Consider the following 20,710-nt stretch of genomic DNA (forward strand, 5'->3'; position numbering starts at 1 on the left):
CAAGAGGGTTTTATTCTACAAATTTTATTTTTGGGAAATTCACACTGATGCTTTTGGGTGCAAAGACCACCACCTGAATTTTTAAAAGTTACAATTATAATCAATTTTAAAAATGCAAATAGAGATTTGTTATGTTAATACCAAGGACAATGATAATTACTGGCAGGAAAGGTCAAATTTTACTAGTCTTTTAGGAATTATTCAAATAGATCTGACAGGATAAATGTTCTAAATTCCTTTCTATCAAAAAACTCTACACCAAACAAAGCACTGTTTTGAAACTAACGTGCCCTTTTCCTGTCATACACTGAATGATGCAGCAGTGGGAAAACCCTCCTGAGCCTCAGGTGAAAGAAAAAACAGAAAATATCTTTCAAAAAGTAGAAGAAAACTATAAATAATTTGAGATTGAAGGGTTACAAGATTTCTCAGCCACAGCAACAGTTTATAAATTAGAACCCCTCATTATTTTCAAAAGCAAAGCTCACACTCCCTGCTGCTAAGCTGTTTCTTACTCATTCATCTATAAAGTGCAATTTATTATTAGTTGAGTCGGGGAATTTTTGGAGGCTGGGGACAGGGAGAGGTGGAACAACACAACACTGCTGACAAACGAACTCTTAAGGTATATTCATCACACAGCAATGCAATGCCACTAGCTACATTCTCTGACAGCCCAGTCCAACAAAGAGGAAAAGCCTTTCAAATCCCACTGTGTAAAACTTGTGTAAGAGCTGCTCAGATCTCTTGCAATGAGGTCCACAGGTAGAAGAACACCTGTTCCACTGACTTAGCTCTGGTGCCATATATGTAAAGAGAGATATGTGAGTGGCTGGTATTATCATAAAATGACTCCCATTTTCGGGCTGAGGACAGAGAAGAGAGAAGGAGAATGTTTCTTGCTCTCCCATCTGCACGGTTTGCTGACCAACAACTGGCATTGCTCTCAGAAGCAGTCATGCATTTAGTGAGAGGTAAAAGGTTTTGGCATTCGAAGAAGTTGAAGATTAGGAGGAATCACAGCAAAATCACAGCCCCTGAATTCCTTACTTTGGAAGAAACCCTCACTTCTATCGGTTGTACAGGTTATTGCAAAGAAAGGGTAAGCTGGAAGAAGCACTGCTCTGTCCATATTTGCCTTGGATGAAATTCAGAGATGGGGAGAAGAACGGGGAGGAGGAAGAAGAGTGCAGGTGAATGCTGCGGGGGAAAGGCAGAATTGGTGAACTTCTGCCCACTGAAGTGATGCAAATGTAGTAATTTTAGACATGCCATCAGAATTCCCTATGCTGAATATATGTATATACATATATACTGATCTAAGCCTAACAGATTAAGTTGTGGTTTTCCAGAAAAACACAGACACTGGATCTGCTGTGGTTTATGGTGGATAGAAACATTTATTCTCTACTCTCCTTCTGCAAACCCAAATTGCATGTTTTTCTCAATATATATATTTATGTATATAGATATATATTAAAAACTATTTGACACTAGGAAAAAACCAAACATAATTGTCCTTGACATTTCAGGAATAGCAAGATATTTGGACATTGATCATATCTTCGGTGCTCTTTTTTTTAAAAATGAAAAGTTTGTCTGGAAGAAAAAGTTTCTGCCTCCTAATTAAGGTTTTAAATTGATTTATTTGAGAAAAATCGCACCATGAAAACCTCCTTTGAAGAAAAGGGTTTGAGATTCATGCAAGAAAATCTCTGCTGAAATGAAGCTAGCCTTGGGACAGTAGGCACTTTGCAAAGAGAATGTTTCATACTGATAACCATGAAAACAAAGTGAAAATCTATACTTCAAGATACTTAATAACCATCTTAATGAGCAATCAAAAATTATATGCTATCAACTGGCATACACTTACCAAAAAAACCTGCCTTTAAAGCTTCCAAGAAGTAACATGGAAGGATTATCAAGAAATGTTTTAAATGCTCTTCCGTTGTCAGCTCAGAGCTGGGTTTGCAGGGCACCACATAGTCTAATGCAAATACACCAACTTCTTCAAGCCATTTTCATTAACTGAATAAGAATTGATTCCATCATGTGAGTTTTTTATACATTATTCACATCTTCCAGAATGGTCTAGTGACAAACAAATCAATCTTGGTTGCCACCCAGCCTACATCTATAACTAACCCAGCAATGCACTTCATTTTATATTGAATAATTTTCTATTAAAAAAAAGGCAGAAATTGCACCAACCACTGAGGCAGAGATGGATCAGAAAACACCCTGCTGTGAGATTTGTGATTATAATCTATTTTGGAGTGAAACCCTGATTTATTCATGACTCAGTCTGGTACATTTTAACAGACTATGGTCAGATGAAGAACCATGCAGATGGCTGAAGTTCTGGGAACACTGCCTGAGATACAGGGTCCTGCCTCCCTGCAGTACTAGAGGCAGCTTGGAAATGGTTTGTACTGCTCCTCAGTCTTCACATACCCTCAAAACAGGTCCTCGCATGATACATGTTTCTGAAGCTGCACTGAAGAATAATTTATTTCATTTAAATGCTATAAAAGCTAAACACTAGGAGTCTTATAGATGTGTTAAGTCTACGCAAGACCTGCCATAAAGCACCCAGAAAAGGATCCAACATAACCATCTTTCAAAGACAGGTGTTGGAGTTGCACAAGGAGAGAGATAACATTCTTGTGTAAAAACAAACTGGAATCTTCTCTTAAAAACTCTTGCAGCTGGGAACTCCACATGGAACCACTTCCTTAGGAAGGTGCCCATGTTCAGGTTAGAGGGCTGAGCCTGCAGGAGATGACAGCTGAGGAGGTGTTAGCTTCTGGGGTACTTGAGGCTGTTTTTTGAAAGCATACTGCTGTGTCTCCAACAACCCTTTTGAAGTGAGCTCATCTGCAGTGCCATAAGCTCCCACAGTATCACTTTTACCAATGTTACTATCAGCCATTTAACATTTTCTTTGATCACAATCTTTGGATGAAAGAGGGCTAAGGATGACGGCATTTTGTTCAGCTGCTCGGTTTTATTAATGTGAATTTTCATTACTTATTCCGTTTTTCAGAGTATGGAACAGGCTTTCCTTTTTATTGTCTACTAAACCCAGCTTTCAGATACAAGATATGTAGAAGCTGTCTTTGCTAATGTGCTTGCAAGTGCATTAGGAAAGAAATATTTCAAATGAAGATAATACATTGGTGAGTTCCTCGGGCACTGGGAAAATCAGTGACCAAGAAGGGAAGATGATTGAACTGGCAAGTTGACTAGACAGGTTGTCCTGAGAAAGCATTTTAACACTAAATGACCTCAGAGAGATGTGGATTAGCTGTTGTCTGTAATACCATTGCAAGATAAAATGTAATGCTGATACACCTTCAGTGCAGATTAAAGACTTCTTTTAAAATACTCTGATTAGACTGAGACACTTCGAATAGGATTTCATGAAAAGTCCACATCTACTTGCAATACCATCTTTGTATGAGAAGACTTATCATGCTGGGATGATAAAAGTTCATCCAGAAAGTACTTTTTCTCTCTAATTGACTGTTAAGATTTCCAAAGTCACGTAGCACAGAGAGATATGTCTACACTTGGGACACCCAAAGTTAGGTGAGATGATTTCCACTGTTACTTTCTTGAGATTGATCGCAATGCTTTTGCATAAGCCCTGGAAGCATTGAATTTCCAGAAGGAGTAATTTTTTATGTTTTCTGAAGGCAATTTATATTTCATATAGGATTTTCCAATTCCAGCTGTTATCAGGACAGCTGTAGAAATAGCCTCCATTACCAAAGATCTTACTAGCTGGCCCTTACTACAGCTTTCAAGAACAGCCCTAATTTTCAATTTAACAGATGGTATAGTACAGTTAAGAAGGAGATCTCAGAAAATAGAACTGAGAAACCTCTGAGCCAACAGACTGTAGGTTATGCCCTTGGTATAGAGTAGGATTGGTTACATCTTCCGGATGAATCTGGAGCGTTAACTTCATTCTTAGCTTATTTATTGGCTTCGTAGTCACTATGAACGTATTTTTTCTTCTAACAAAAGTCCTGTATGCTTTGGAAAGAATTAATTTTCTTTTTAATAAAAAAGATATCTAAAAAAACCCAAACCATTGAACCTTGCAATACTAATAAGAGAGGTACAACAGAGAGGCCAAGGAAAACTTCCGGAACTGTTAAAAGGGGTTTCTAGAGGTCAGCTGGAGAATTTGCCAAAGGCAAGATACAGTGCAGACCTTGCATTCCCACAGAACATGGGCTCTGCATCTCTGTCCCTTTAGAATTTCAGTGTTGAGGTTTTAACTTTTAAGCATATTCTGCTTATATTGCATTTTGCTTCAAGCAATTAATTTTTTGGTAGTGCTTTTCCTAGATGTGGTTCCTTTTTGGGAAGATGCTGAGCCTCCCTATGCTCCTATCAGCTGCTGATACACAGTTTAAAATGGGATAATGTTGCTGTGAGAAATTATTTGCTCCTTTGAGAAGAAAACCTGTCAGCAAAATCTGGAGGACTTGCAGGCAAATGAGTCCCATGTGAGGACCTTTTTCTACCTTTTCCAGTGGAATGACCCAGAAGAGTGGGATTGAATACACATCTCAGAAACATCTGATGACTGTTCAGTCTTGCATGCAAAGATGGATCACACTAAACTCTGGAGGACATCCTCAAATCAAACACAGCTAAAATCTGGCAAGAGTCTTCCTTCACTGGTAGATAGCAAACAGCATACATGCTCCATGGTCAAATTAAGAGAGCCACAGCACACAGAGATCCTCACACAAGACTCATTTGGCCTACCATGCCATGCTGGACAAGTGGAGAAAATGAGAAGTACAGAAGATGATCTAATTTAGAGAATACTCCTCTAAACCACATTTTCTCAGGGCAGAGAATATTACTCGTCCCAAAGTAAGCTAAGAACAGCAAGAACAGTGGTGATAAATTGGGCCAACTGCTACAATCCTTGCATTGCTCAAAGTAAAACACAGAAAACAAATTCACCCTGCAACTCAGAGGTGAGTGCAAAGTGCCTCTAGGATTTTCAGAAAAAGCAGCAAAGCCAAAATTTCCATTTCTTTTGTTTTCAAGGAAGATGAAATAAACCTAATGACTGTGTCAAGAAATAAAAATTCAACTACAGACTTTTGTTAATCATAACATAGTAAACATTAGTAATATGACATGCAAATATTTATTCTGTTATCTACTACATCATGCTAAGAAGAAGAAAGTAATGTGGACTCTGAATTTCAAGATAAAACTATCGTAAGGAGAGACAAAGCCTTGCGTTTGCTGCTAAGAAGCTGAAAGCAAGGGCATAAAAAGCAGAAAACAAATCAAAAAGGTATTTTAGATAGTTCTCAGAGAAGATAATTCAAAGGAGGCTCGGGAGCTACATGTTTTTGACATGAAAGAAAATTTGCAGCACTGTGAAATTAAATGGACAATTGATTAAAATTAATAGATACCAAAATTATTGCCATTTAAGCACCCTTGATAAAGAATTCAGATGTGCTTTCAAGGTTTGTCTACTCTTATAAAGGCACAGGCTGGGGGAAGAAGGAAAGATAGAGCGAGGACTGTTTGGAGAACCAAATTGATGCTGTGCAACATGCTACTTAAGCAAAAACTAGCACCATGCAGCTTAGCTCCAGTGTCAACGTAATCATCACACCATTCCCACCACTAACAAAAGAAGAGACAGAGAGGGCTCAATTTACCTGGAAGAAATAAAGGCCTCTGACTTATCTTGGAGTTCCCATTGAAAACTAGTTTCTCATAAATGACTGAATAAATTTAACACACTGAAACAACGTATGTTTATGTCTTTCATATTGTGGGATCTGCATGAACTGAGAATGGCGTTGAATGCAGTCTGAAAACAGAAACCAGATATGACATCTCAACCATTCCAAATTAAACAAACAAACAGCTAAACATCCTGTTCTCTCTAGTCCATGAAGGAAGATGACATCCCTGTCTGCAACGCACCTTCCTCTATTGGAGCTGATTAAGTCAAGAACTTAAATAGTTATTAAAAGTGTATATAACTTAGGTGCAAAGTTAGGCAGTCAGAATACCATATAGTCAAACTTCATCTGCCCTGGCTCTTCTTGTTTTTTAGCTGGGAGAAAGTGCATGTTATGCATTAAAAAAGAGATCCTCTGGAATTCCAATGCCCATTTAGTTTGAAAAGGTCATAAAGATAAAGGTCAAGCTGCAAACTCTATATTAAACCATGCCTCTATATAAGCCTTCAGGGTTTTTGTTGACATTACTGTGAACTATGCACGAAGGTCCAAAATCACAAAATACCAGATGGAGCAGGATCAGATCTAGGTTTTACAGCAGTACAAAAACCATCTTTTGCATCAGCAGTCCCATACAGCTTTTCATATATGGCAAGTAACTTCTGCTAATACCCCTTGTTTTCATTGGGCTTTCCAGCACTAGACTTCAATGCTTCCCCAAAAGGAAAGTATCAATATCTGGTTTTTTTCCTCATGATGATATGGAAGAAAAATGAGAAAAAGTGGGTTTTGATTCTGACACTAACTAAAGGCAGCAAAGATAATGTAAATATACAGTGTTCTGTCTGTAAAACTCTCAGGGTGAGTTTTGTCTTTGCACCTTGTATGCAGGGCGTCTGGAACAAGAGGGTCTTCTGCATGCCCAGGATTGTTGGCTATTCCTATTGAAGAATGGGTGCTGTTGCTTGTGCTGTTATTTATAACAGCAGTAATATTTAATGACAAAATTCAAACGGTAACAATACTGAACTGGATGGCCAAGGTCACTGATTTCTCATTAAATCTAGGGAAGCCCTGTCTCAGTGACCCTCTGCAGTGATGCAGCATCTTGCAGCATCAGAAGCTACATTCTGTAGGGAAGTCATCACAATTGTTTAAACAGGAAAAATCTACTAAACCATTTGAACTAGTTTAGGCAGAAGGATGACATTAAATGACAAATTAAAGGTTTAATTTCACAATGCTCTCCCCATCATCTCTGTTTGGTAGGCAAAAATGAAATATTATTATAAAGTGTTCCTTGATTGCAAATGACTCTAATAATGTAAAAGAATGCAGAGGAAGAGCAGGGGGTTCTCTCAGGGCTTAACACAGGCAGCATTTTAATGAGAGTCGGTGAATTTGCCAAGGAAAGGACCAAAAGGTTCAAATAGGAAAAAAAGTGTTAATAACATCAGAAAAGATGGATTTCTCCTGGGACGAAAGCTATGGAGAGCAAGGAAGGGAATGGAAATGTAAACATCAGCTAATAAACTGCATGTAGCATACTGCAACAACTGAGGAAATGGGAGGAAAACTGTAGGAAACATATGCTATCCTTCCCCAGGGACTAGCAGGAACCCAAGAACATGATAATAGCTTTGGGTTTAATTTTAATATGGTTGGCACATCAGAAACTGTGCAAGGAATTCAAAGAGGAAATGTTGCTGTTTCTGTCTTTCATCTGCACAAACTGGCAATAAAAGATAGATAAAAATGACTCTGACAGACCCTTTCTCTTTTGGTCCCTGTCCTTCCTGTTGGCTAAACCTGTTTGCAAAGAGCTGTGCTGAAAGGAGAGCCGGGCTCAGTCTCTGTAAATAAAGACTGCTGATGCACACTTTCCACTAAGTCTGTGGCAAAGGCTTTTTGTTTCTCTAATCTTTCATACAGTATGTGCTTTATAACCCTTCATTTAAATAATGCCACTTTGTGCAGACATGGCTTTTTACATCCAAGGGTACACAAACTTTACATACAAGCACCTGCAACTGTTCAGAAGCACAATGATTTTCCAGGGGAAATTTTCACTTTGGAGATGTTAAATGAGTTCTTTTCTATGACATAACTGAATCAGGAGCAGAAGTGGGTAAGAAATGCTGAGGAACATGACTCCAGTTTCTCTGCTGCAACCAAGTGAGACCTTTTACTCCCTGTTGTTTAGGCATCTAGTGGCATTTTCCTGTGATTTGAAGACTTCTGTGGCTTTTCCTCCTTCACTATGGATATTCCTCCCTCTCTATTTTTATAAGCAACTTTATGTAAGACGATTTTGTGGTTGAAATCTCACATCAAAACACATTTCTCTTTTTCAGCTTGCATTCAAGACAAACTTTTGGTGGCTCCATTTGTAACCCATATGTTGAGGCATCCCATTCTGTTTCACAGTTAAATGGATGGCACTGGACTGTGAAAAGTTTGAATTAATTATTTGTGATAAACTGTGGAAAATCCGTGAATAAAATGATAATAATTGGACACAAATACGGTAAAAGCTGTCATAGAAAGAAATGCAGCACATCCATGTGTCGCATCGCATCCTGTCACAGGCACTCATGAAAGATGTAATATAAATTGTCTCAAAGAACTTGCAAAAATAAAAGGCAGCCTGGATAGTTGTATTTTAGCAAATGTGTTTGCACTAAGGGTACCTTCTGTTGAACAGTTCTGCCCACAAGCTGTCTGTAGAATATAGAACATCTCTCGAGCATGCTTGCCACCTTGAAGCAGGGCAGTCGGAAGCAGAAAAAAAAGAACAGAATGCAGAAAAAAGGTGAAGAAAGAGAGAAATGAGGGACAGCAAGTCTAAGTACCATAAATACATTTAGAAATGAGATTAGCAAAGTATGACAATAGAATTCAAATGACAGACAACATTAAGATTGCAGTAAATAACATAGTATGAAAAAAAAACAATTCAGCCATACAGCGCTCTTTTTCAGCTTAGCTAGTCATAACAAAAGCAGGAATATTATTATTGTTGTTATCACTATATTAAAATAGCATTTTCATTTCATCATTACGAAAGAGGATTTAATTGGGGCGAGGGGACAGTTCACAGTTAGTATTCTTGCTCTCAGAACCACACGTCCATACGCTTTGCTTCCGAAGCATCCTCCTCGCACCACTGGCTCCCAACTTACCGACAATATCAAACCAGAGAGGAATGTTAGATGGCTGCACAGAGACCACCCCAACGATCTCTGTCACTTTATCGCTTTCCATGATGGTGAAGTTGTAAAAAGGTTCATCGAAAGTCAGGGGCACGGGCGAGGGTGCAGGCTTTTTTATCCACTCAATATGGAGACGCGCGGTTGAAGATTTTTGGGGCCGGCCATTGTCCACTGCTTTTATCTGGCAGGTACAAAGGAAAGAGGGCTCAGGCTGAGCATCCCAGCTTGGCAGTTCAGACCTAATTCTATCACATGATGATGACCTGCTTGGAAAATCACCTTTGTAACCCTACATGCAGAATCCCATGAAAAGAGGACGATAAGCACTTATTTCTCAGTTCCCATTTTTTTCAATTACACTTTGACTTTCCACCAAAAAACCCCTGACTTTAAACTGAAATGTTTTGGTTTAGAAATGCTGTTGTGAGGTCTCCTAGAGATATGGTTCGAGTGTTCCCTGCACAGATCCTCCTCTCCAGTACCAGCTACCCTCTCCAATCCATCTTGCACCCAGCTCTCTCTTGCAGCAAAGCTGGGAGCTTTGTAATGACTCTGTGGGACACCATGCATTTGCAAAACATGCTCACCCAAACCATTTTTGATTGCTTTTAAATGGCACCTATGTTGCAGATAAGACGGGTATTCCTTACATTGCATTCCTCAGGATCTTTAAGTTAAATAAGTTTCAGGTAATTTCCCCTGTTCTCCATAACAAATGCAATTTAAAATTTTGCCTTATTTTATTTTAATTTATTTTAACTTCTCCTGTCTGTCATGTTCATTAAGAGTTGCTCTGCTTGGTGCTAATTGTTTTTATTATAAGGACCTCTAGATAGATGGATAGACTTGATATTTGCCTGGCATGCTTTATGGTTTTAGCACAGCAAAGACAAAATGGGCAGCAACAAACACTGGGCTTAAGAAAAGGGTGAATGCAGGTTACAAAACAGGTGCTTTGGTGGATAACATCAATGTTAGTCATAGGGCTTTTCTTTAAAAACTAAAAGAAATGTTTCTGGCTATATAGGACCATTGGTGTAAATATGCTGCTACTGTATCTATTAAAAATGGGACTTTTCCTTTTTTATTCTAAAATACCATACACTATTTCTTCCTCTGGAAATGTGTTAAGTGGGTTTGATGCTAACACTCACCAACCTGCTCCATTCCAGGCAGGCAGGCCTTTAGTGAAAAGATGCTGAGGGTGTGATGAGCAGTTTCAAGGTAGAAAATCTTCAGTTGTTGTATTATAATAAAGGTCAGATCTCGGATATGACTTTGAGCTCTCCACAGGGAAAAGTACTCACTCACTCACAGGCTGCTCTACTCTGATTACTCTGATTGTTATTTATTCATTTTCCTGTCACAGTTTCTAATATTATGACGGTATCCCAACAGACACCTGTTACTGTAAGAGGCATCACTTCCTTTCCTATGGGCCAGACCACAGACCTTTGACTTTTTTTTTTCCAACTCCTTAACTACAACTTGTTGGCCTACTGCAGTAAATGAAGTGTGAACATTCAAGTATTATATTGCTTTATATCAACCTCACCATATTGTATTCTCCTTTTCTTTGACTTTGACTATGTGGTTTGAGTTCTGGCAGAAGAGTTTTGACTGAGATTTATTTTAACTGAAATTGCTACCATACTTACACTCTTGCGGTGAAAAGAGTACTACAACACAGAGTGCACAAGACTCCATCCTGAAGCCACCTAACTTGGACAGTATAAAGACCTTCCCATGAGGGTGAACAATAATGTCCACACAAAAACTGAATACTCATTCATAGCTACCCCTACCCAGTCCAACCTGATACAACTGTGTGAGCAGACAAGTGCTCGGTCTTCATTTCTGTGTATTCAAGGGAATGACTTATGCCAACAATTTGCAAGTTGACTTAACACTGAGAATAGTCCACTACCTGCAACAGCATGAATCATCTCTCAGACTCAACTCTTTTGGCAGTAGTTGTATGTGAATACGAGATTTCTTAATACAGTCAGGTCTTACATATAGGTCATGCAGTAAACACAGTCATACATAACTCTTTATACAGGAGGGCCTGTTTCTAAAAAAAAAATTGGTCTGATCATGGTTTTGTAGGTCAGTGAAAGAGTGCTTACTGTTAAGATGTCGTAACTCCCCGCTGTGAACTGCTTTCTGGAAGAAACCATCCCTGTTTTGGGATCAATAAAAAACTTCCCATCATCGTTTCCATCCACAATGCTGTATGAGATTTCTGCATTAGGGCCTTCATCTTTGTCAAAAGCAAAAGCTCTGTAGATCGGCTCTCCTCTTTTCTTACGGTCCCTCTCTGGCAGCTTGATCTGATAGACTTTCTCTGGAAACTGTGGCTTGTTATCATTCTCATCCAGAACCTGGACCACCACCCAAACTGAAGATTGCTTGGGAGATGTGCCCCCATCTGAGATGGTTACCTGAAAAAGAACAGCAGTAGAGGTCATTCTGAACAGCTACAATGGGACTTCATAAATTTGAAAAGACCTGTAAACCATAAGGAAACACCCTGCCCTCTCCAAAACCAACCTGCAGCTTACAAAATCTTCTGTGTATGCAAGACATGCTCACTATAAACATGCTCAGTGCTTAATGCAAATTTTTCCACAACATCAAATCCAGGAATCCAGAAGATTTTTTCACTCTTGAGATGTGTCTGGAATGGGGAACCTGCAGACTAGGAAGCTATTTCACAAAAAAATAGCTCAAAAATTTTTATCTCAAATTCTGCAAGTTTATCTCAGCAGACAGAACTGGAATTAACCCATTAAGCAGGATGTCTGCTTTTTTGCAAAAATATTTTATAGTTTCTTCAATCATGCAAAGAATTTTAAAGATGCATTTCCTCTTAAAACCTAAAAGAACCTCTGTCACTTTTTTCCCATTAATTATTTGGAATTTCTTAAACAACAAAAGGATTTCTGTCAGTTCTTTTCATTGATTACCCAAGATGTGACAGCTCATTAATTCCAAACCTGCTTTATATGATTGTAAGGGGCACGGAAAGGCAGGTAACAAAAAGTTTCTGTTGCATTGTGTGAAGAGTGCACTGTGTTGCCAGAAACACATAAGAAATAAAATCCTTGAGATGAAACTTAATTAGTAATTTAGCTGCAACTTAAACAGAATTACTAATAATTTTCAATCTGAGACACTATGAAAATGAAATGATTCAAGATCAACAAGCCCTCAAGAGATTTAATAATATGCCCTCAAAATGAAATCAATATGTTTCAAACTTCTCCCTCAATATTTCGATTGCATTTTTTAATGAGAATGAAATAAGGCAGAAAGTTATTTCTGTTTGCATGAAAGAAGTTCAAATTTCATTTTCAGCTACATATGCTAACATGCCAAATCCTACAGTAGCGATTTTTGATGACAGTGAGCCAAGATATTACATATCCTTCTCTGCTCATACCGATTGGTTAACTTCTTGATGTTCTATTTTTCCTTATAAATTTCTGTGTTCCCTTTCAAATCATATAGTCCTGATTCCAATCCTTAGGCAAAACAAAATTTTCAGGGAATAATGTCCCTTGGCATTGTCCCATCCTTGCTACAAGAAGCCTAAACTTAGGGTAACTCCAATTTAATAGTGAAATCAGCAGAAAATCCACATTTTCTATAAGGAAGGTAAAAGACATTTTCCATTTCTTCTACCTAACTGTACTTCAAAACACTGATGGGAGGGAGCAGACTGACAGCCCTGACAGGGACTGAAATGACTTATTTACAGAAAAACAAATGGTATGGCAATGTCACATCCCCCGAAACAGCCCATAACCCATTTGGAAAGTGATGCCTGTCCTCCCCTAACAACACATATCAGCCTCAGGCCTATTTCCTAAGACTATCAGAGTTTGGTAATTAGCAGTTGCTGGGATCAGCATCTTGTGATGGAGATGACTGTCTGTGGAGTACCGGACAGGGATCCTGCAAAGCCACCCATATGCCATCTGGCAGTCACCAGCAAGGGGGTGCAGGCAGAGGACCTGCAGCTCATTACCAGTGTAGTCAGCCATTCAGTTCCCACTAGCAACACTTCCCAAAACAGCATTTATGACACTGAAAGGCTGCACACATGGCTGTGAATCTGCCTTTCCACTCTGTGAGAGTCGCATCACCAGAGACCTCAGCCTCTCCACTGCTCCAGGAGAACTTCAGAGCTCCCGAAGCAAACAAAAAGCCAGTTCTGCCAATTCTCCTATTACGGATTTTCAGGAATAAACAACTTTTACCCCACTTAGAGGCTGATCCTCTCCATTTCTGTTCTACTCCCGTGCAACTGGCCAAGTTAACCAGAGCACATGTTAACAAAGAACAACCATTTTTGAGATTTCTCCTGACTCCACAGATGAAATAATCAAGGATGCCAAGCAGTTGTTGTACTGCATAGAAAAAGTCAGAGACACACTAATCTGAGCTAAAAAAAAATTTAAAAAATGCCTTTTTTTAGCAGGTAATGTTCTTACATAAAAAATATTAGCAAGATTTGGAATACTTTGTTTTCTGAGCAGATCTAGAACATTTATTTTTTTAAAAAGGTATTTTTTGTTTCAACCTGCTAGTGGTAATCTACAAAAAAGGCATGCACATGAGATAAAGAATTTGCAACTAATAATGATAATAAAATCTCTGAAAACCAGAATGGTATAAACAGTCAAGCAACTATGAGGAAAAAGCCTACTTAAGTCAAGACCGCTCAAAAAGCGAAACATCTTCCTGTCTTACCAATACAGTCTCACAGTTTGAAGGGTTACTGCTGAAATCCTGACTAATATGGTGTTGTGGCAGTAAATAAGTGCATGCATTTGCAAGCCAAAACTTGTGGGAAATCTATTCAATAAAACTAAAGTTGCACTGAAAAAATTTGCTGACAGCTAACTGAAAACAGTAATGCCTACAACACAAAATGCCAGTTAATTAACAAAAATTAACATAGAAGGCCTCAAGTTAGCCAGTTCTACTCAGTCTAAAACTTTAAGTTCCCGGAGAGAAAAATTTTATGTACCAGCTAAGCCTTTCTCTCTGACTGACACTCAAAACTTGAAAATTACTGGCTGCAGCTCTGCTCAATAAGCTCCGAGTGCCAGGCATGGGAGCTGAAGTTCTCTTTTGCAGGAATGTAATTAATTAATTAAGCCTCACCCACACCCGTAATGTGATTATTTCCCTAACTGTAAATCCACACCCCAGCTGACCCTTCTCCTCTGCTGTATCAGCCTGACCCCAGCCTGGCTTTTCAAGTTCCTGCTACAAACAAGGTAAAAGAGCTGCAAAAATTTCCTCTGCCCTACAGGAATAACCCACCATGACAACGCACTAAAACAAACCAAGAAACTGCTGCCAGTTCAAAACTGTTCCCAGACAAAAATGGGGAGGACCAGAGGGGGTCGTTCAGCACATCGCTCTGCAAATACCATTTCCATCAGGACAGTATCACATCAGCACTTAGGGGCCCCACTAACCAAGGCAATTTTGATTCAAACATTACCATAATTCTCAGCAAAACCTTTAAGCAGCTGGAAATTACAGTGAAAAGTAACCAGGGAGGGAAGGGAGGTTGGGACGTTCATAGGACAAAGATACGAAAGCTAATTCACAGCTGGTATCTCTGGAAATGTGAAAGGCAGATGTGCAAGACACAGGAGAGCTTGCAGGAGAGAGGCTGAAAATTAGGACCAGTGAGTTTCTTTTGTTTAGAGACCTGCAGAGGATGTGTTAGGGGGAAAAAACCAGAGTATAAAGGTGAAACAGATGAATGACAGACTGTCTCAATATATGCTTGCCATGATGTGCCACCAAAAACCAAACAGGAGGTGAGTCTTCTAGTAATCAAGATGAGGAAATATTAAGGAACAAAATTATAGCTTCCTAAAGGAGATGAGGAACAGCTACTTGGTCAGCATGTGCTTTCCTAAATGCTGAACACCTTCTTCAGTCTACCTGCCAAGTTTGATATCCAGACCCAACTGCCACAGACAAGCTCCTGCTTGATCATGTGCAAGCTGAGACAGACTGGGCAGCTACTTTCCCCTCTGTACTTCTGGTTAGACACTGCTGCTCATGCTGTGACAAGACAGCCCAAAGGGAGGACAGGACCTCCCAAAGCTGGAATATGACCATGAAAGCAGCTGAATTTGGACTCTCCGAGCAAACATACAAGGAGTTGGTTCATTCGGCAAGGGTGGAATGTCTTAAAAGGAAAGTGATGACCTGTCTAATAGTGTTTGAATGCAACAGACAAGAATAACATGACGTTTATATACCACTTTCATGGTGAAATCCTAAGCATCGCTGCTGTTTTCTTACAGCCTAATGTAAGTTTATCACTCAACTGAAATATGCCAGCCAATATGCATAGAGGTATATGTCTGAAAACATCTTTGCTAGAGTAACAACATTGACACATCCTTTACAGTGCTTCCTTCAGCCGGATGGATCAGGACAAGGCCTCCTCAAATTCCCTGTACTTACCTCAGACAAGTATTTTTTGAGAAAAACGCATAAAAGTATCTCCTTCTGCAGAGTATGAAAAATTCAGGGTAATAACAGAACTTACAAAATCCAAGTAAAACAATTTCCACTTCTGCAGGATCTACTTCAGTAGGTTTAATCTATAGACATTAACACTCCCTTTCCCACAGGACTGAGAGATATTCATGTTTCTGTTCAAGTCCAAAGATCATCTACAGAGATTTCCATAGCAGTGGACCTTCTTGGTGAAAACCAAGGTCAACACTGACTGTTAACATACAACAGATGGAATGTTAGATATGAGAATTTCTCCTTTTTATGACCATGGAGAAAGCATGGAGAAGATACCTACCATGCAAGTTTCGGCTAAACACAGCATCAGTCCAGTAGACCTCAATGATGGTGACAAAAGTACTTTTGCCTTGAGACAATCAGTCCTGCTATGAATTGAACTGTAACACTTAATTGCAGAAGGTGTATTTCTTGAATCTTTTCAGAATACATCTGTGAGGACCACCTTCCTGAATTAAAAGCACAATACTGGGTCTCATTAACAAAAGCTCATGACTTCCAAGATAATTATTAACTCAGCTGGAGAGGGTAGCTAGCAGGGATTTTACTTCAACAAGTACAAGACAATCAGCAGGTGTTTAATGTGAGTTATCAAGACTCAAGAAGAACAATAATCTTCTTCCATGTCATTCTTTGGCAGGAGGAAGTACTCAGCCTATTCAATTTTTAAGTTATGAAGAACTGCCACATAATTGTCATTAGCATTGCAAAATGCTGACGTTGTCATATTTGCTTGTTTGTTTTTGTTCGTGTGATAACTGCCTAATGCAAAAAAAAGTGAGTTGAGATGCTTGTGCCTCATCAGAGGACTGTGCATAATGAGGTTTTCAGGTAAAAGTCTCTCCCTTCCCCCAACCAGAAATGCTAATTTTGCTTCAGAAAACTGTAGAAAGGAGAATCTGGTTGAGTTACTGAAGACAGAAAAATGATCAAAGGGAGCCGGAGAGCTGAGGCATACCCCTGCTGTTAGTGACTAATGGGTTTGTTTCTTCTGCCAATGTGTAAACGAGTCGCAATACCTTATTGTAAGTCTCTGGAATTCAGCCCAAGTAGGAGAAATAAAGATTATAAAGCAGAGCTCATCGAGGGATGAATGGAACTTTAAAGTCAAATGCACTGAATTACTATCTTTGCCTACTTCAGAGGGAGACTAAATTCGTGGCTAAATTCTTACAAGGAAATGTTTTTCTGAAATGTATGCTGCTACTGAACTACACTTCAGATTATTGCTACAAAGTGAAGGCAGTGTAGCTCAAAGATATACAGACTAGGAGAGGAAAAAATGTCCATGTGCAGAGTGGATTTTTTTTATTTGAACACAAATACTGAGTTAGCTGTAGCAAATTAGATCCCTTCTTTTTCTAATCCTCTATTTGGCAACTGTGGAGAAGAAGTGGGCAGTACTTATTTAATTTATTCTCATAGAATGTAGTGGCGTACCAAAAGATAAATTACTTAAACACTTCCTGTAGGAAAGAATTCAAATCATATCAGTATGAACCATCCTTCCTGATTTTCTCTACAATGCGCTAATCTGGGAATTCTTGTTTTTCAGACATAAAAAAAAATAATAAATTCACTCTGGTCAGCTATGAGAAATAAATAGTTTAGACAACATTTTAAATAGAGATTATTACTGACATAAACAGTCTAGGTGTCTGATTAGGAAAGTCAATGGCTTCCAGACACATTCAAGCTAGAAAACGATGCATAGTGGTCTGTTAAACTATTTGAGAATTAATGATGACATCAGGTAATTTCAGTGCTGTATTGCCAAAAGACAGGAAGGAAGGAAGGCTTTTCCATTTGGAGTTAAATGCTCCCTGTAGTATGTGCAAACCTAAATATTAGAAGTGTACTGAAGAAAGCCTTAGAGGCTTCAAATTTTAACTTTTGTTAGACTCACAAGGCTGAGACCAGTAGATGGTAATCAAAGGACCTGGCAGAACGAAATATCAGAATGGGTGACTTAAAGGTCCAAAAATGCTACGGCTATTTCTACTACGTTTATCCTGTGTCATACTTTTATTGTACAAGCTTTTTGAAAACAGAGACAGTAAACAAGTCTCTGCAAAAAAAATAAAAATTTATACGTAATCTTTAGCAGCAATACAAGGAAGGAAAATCTCTGAAATTAAAAATTTATACATAATCTTTAGCAGCAATACAAGGAAGGATCTGCATAGCTCTTGACAGTGACTGTCTAAAAAAAAAAATAGTTATTTTCCACAGGCATTGCTTTTAAAGTTCATTACAGTTTGGAGATCCTGGCAACCTTTGTGCATCAGGCTTTATTTATAGTGTTCTTCAATCAATACATGCTAAGTGCAGAAATTAAAAATTTATACATAATCTTTAGCAGCAATACAAGGAAGGATCTGCATAGCTCTTGACAGTGACTGTCTAAAAAAAAAAATAGTTATTTTCCACAGGCATTGCTTTTAAAGTTCATTACAGTTTGGAGATCCTGGCAACCTTTGTGCATCAGGCTTTATTTATAGTGTTCTTCAATCAATACATGCTAAGTGCAGAACCAACCATTACTCCATTAGATTCCCAGGACAACAGAGCAGCCTGACATGTGTTAACAGAAACTCCTTTAGGCAATCTCAGAAAGTATCTTCCCCTTCCTTTCATTAAGTAAAAAGAAAACTATAGTCCTCAGGAATGTCAAGCTGATATAATATGCTTTTGACAAATAATAGATGAAACTTTGCCAGAAATGACTCTAAGCCAGTCACTTCTCAGAAGTCCAAATGTGCATCTTACTTCCACTGGTGGAGTTAAACACAGAAAATCTTTACCTCTACTGCCTAACTGTAGTGTTCAGTCACTTAGGATTCAGCAGAAATCATCTGGTAAGAAACTGCATTGCTCAGCTAGGATTTTTCCTGACTTTCTAGGTGATAACATCACCACCAGAAGTGGCACTTGGAAACTGCACATATCATATGCCATGTTGAGCAGTTTGCAAATTTTGCAACCAGAAGATTGAAAAACTTGAGATGATCATAGCAAGAACATCAACCTTGATCTCCAAATAACTGCAAAGGTCTTTTGACTACATCACAAGCTACCTCTCTTTGCTCATGAGGCTACAATAATGAATCTTGCTACATACATATATAATAAAGAAAAAAAAATGGAAAGGAGAAGAATACACTCCAAATTGTCCTCTGATAATATCTAGATCCAAGAACATTTACCCATCTTCAGGTGACACCTTACAAACAATAAAAAGACTGATATGCAATTGCTTTAAACTAATTACTATAGGCATATAGAACCTCTTTAGAACAACTTATCACTAAATGGAAATACAACGATCCTCATAGCTTCTAAACAAGAAAGAAGATAAAAGTTGCCCATTTATCTTCACAGTAAACTTTGAAGAAGGTGTTTAGCTCCTGTTGATAGTGAAGATTACAATCAGAGTTTTATGAACAGAAAATAAGTAGTCAAAATGTGAGAATATTTCACTTCAAGAAGCTTTAAATAACACAAAGATTGCAAATTAAGATATTTATGCAGTTTAATGCTAGTTGTACTTTCTATGTCAGTTTTAATCCAATTCATACCTGAATATCTACTTCAGCCATTCATGGATTTTGCATTTCTTGTGATAAGAAAGACCTGTGATTAAATATTGATAAGTTCGCCTCTATCAGATCTACCTCTACAGATAATGCCCTTCTCCAAAATCTTACTGTAGCTCTCAGTTTTTGAGCTTCAAAAGAGGTGTGCATCAACTTCTAAGCTCAGTGCACTGCTCTTTACTCAAATATTCAATTACTCTTCATTTTCTATCCACAAAAGTAACTGATTCCTATCTTCACTATAAGCAGGAACCAAACACCTTCTTCAGTTTCCCAAAAATTATGAAGATTGTCACATATTCCCAAAGTTTCATTTTTTTCATACTACACCAGTCAGTACGTGTAATCATGTAAGGAAAACATTCTGGCTATTAACAAAGACACAATATGTTATCCATGCTTCCAAGATATTTTCCTAATATTAACAATTTATTTTATGCTTAACAATCAACAGACATGCTGTGCTCAAATATATATGCTGATATATTGCCAAAATTTAATCAAGCTGTAGTATCAGTCACCATGGTGTTAACTAATCAACGATCTATACTTTACATCCTTGTTCGGGTGTGCAGCTGTGTCAGTTTGTAGCACAGGTCCCTAGATATTCAAACTGATGGGGAATTAATGTACAGCAACTCTTTTAGCAGAAACTCTCGAATTCAGTGCAGGTGTGTGGCAACAGCCCTCAAATTATTCTGCAGTAAGTCAGCAGCACCGACTCATGCAAATGTGGTACAAGCCATTGAATGTCTTATAAGATTAGGCATAGTATGAAACAGCTTGCTCTGCATGCCCTCAGAAATATTGTGGCAGTAGCTTCTGTTACAACAATAACTTCAGATCAAACTTTCAGTCTTCGGAGAAAATAATCATCTTCTGTCCTAGACTATAATATAAAAAACTTACTTCTACACAATTTTTGTCATGCCAACAGTCAATGCCTTCTGATTTTGGATGAAACATCCTTAGGTGAGGATCTCTGATGGTCAGTCTCAAAACAATATTATTACTGAGGATGTAAAACTTTTATTTGGCCAGCAGTGAGATGAAAGATATGCATTACACTTCCCTAAATTATTTACTTTATAGGTACATTGCATTCAAATTCTATCCTGCTATTTGAAGCAGAACCAAGCATTTTCAAAAGAAAGATAGCACTTTTTTTTCTTGTTTAAATTGCTCTAGCAAGCAGCACTTGGTTGTGCTAACAGGGGATGACACCACCTTGTCTCTTGCAGAAAAGCGGATTTAGATGCATCCAGCCCTGTCTCCAGCTCCTCCTCCAGCCATTTGTTCTTCCCCTGTCATCAGTTTGCAGCCACCTTCATCCGCCAATAAACTGTTTGTGCATCTGTGCTACAAACAGGGCTACTGAAATAATCAGGGTTTAGAATGAACTGCTGAAAGAAAACAAAATCCCCCAAAAGGCAGATGGTTAACGAGTGATGGTGAGGAGAGAGCAAAAGGAGGAGAGGCATGCCAGGTTCCCAAGTCAGGGTGGGGGAAATTTCTTAAGATATTTGGTCATTGAAGGAACATGCACCGTACAGCTACAATTTTGGTGATGAATTCTGCAATTTCC

At 38.5% G+C, this 20,710-nt stretch overlaps 1 protein-coding gene across 1 annotated transcript in view; it reads right to left on the reverse strand.

Annotated features, from left to right (window-relative positions):
* The window catches only part of FAT3 (FAT atypical cadherin 3), a gene marked incomplete at its 3' end in the record, with an annotated part of 253,079 nt that overhangs the window by 28,489 nt on the left and 203,880 nt on the right, over nt 1-20,710 (reverse strand). Inside the window, exons 4-5 of the mRNA XM_009076092.1 lie at nt 11,083-11,397; nt 8,924-9,134 (exon numbers count right to left, since the gene is read on the reverse strand). Of these exons, the coding sequence (XP_009074340.1) occupies nt 8,924-9,134; nt 11,083-11,397 (526 nt within the window). The remainder of the gene's footprint in view (nt 1-8,923; nt 9,135-11,082; nt 11,398-20,710) is intronic.

The sequence above is a fragment of the Acanthisitta chloris genome, unplaced genomic scaffold, assembly GCF_000695815.1.
Source record: "Acanthisitta chloris isolate BGI_N310 unplaced genomic scaffold, ASM69581v1 scaffold3936, whole genome shotgun sequence".
NCBI lineage: Eukaryota > Metazoa > Chordata > Aves > Passeriformes > Acanthisittidae > Acanthisitta > Acanthisitta chloris.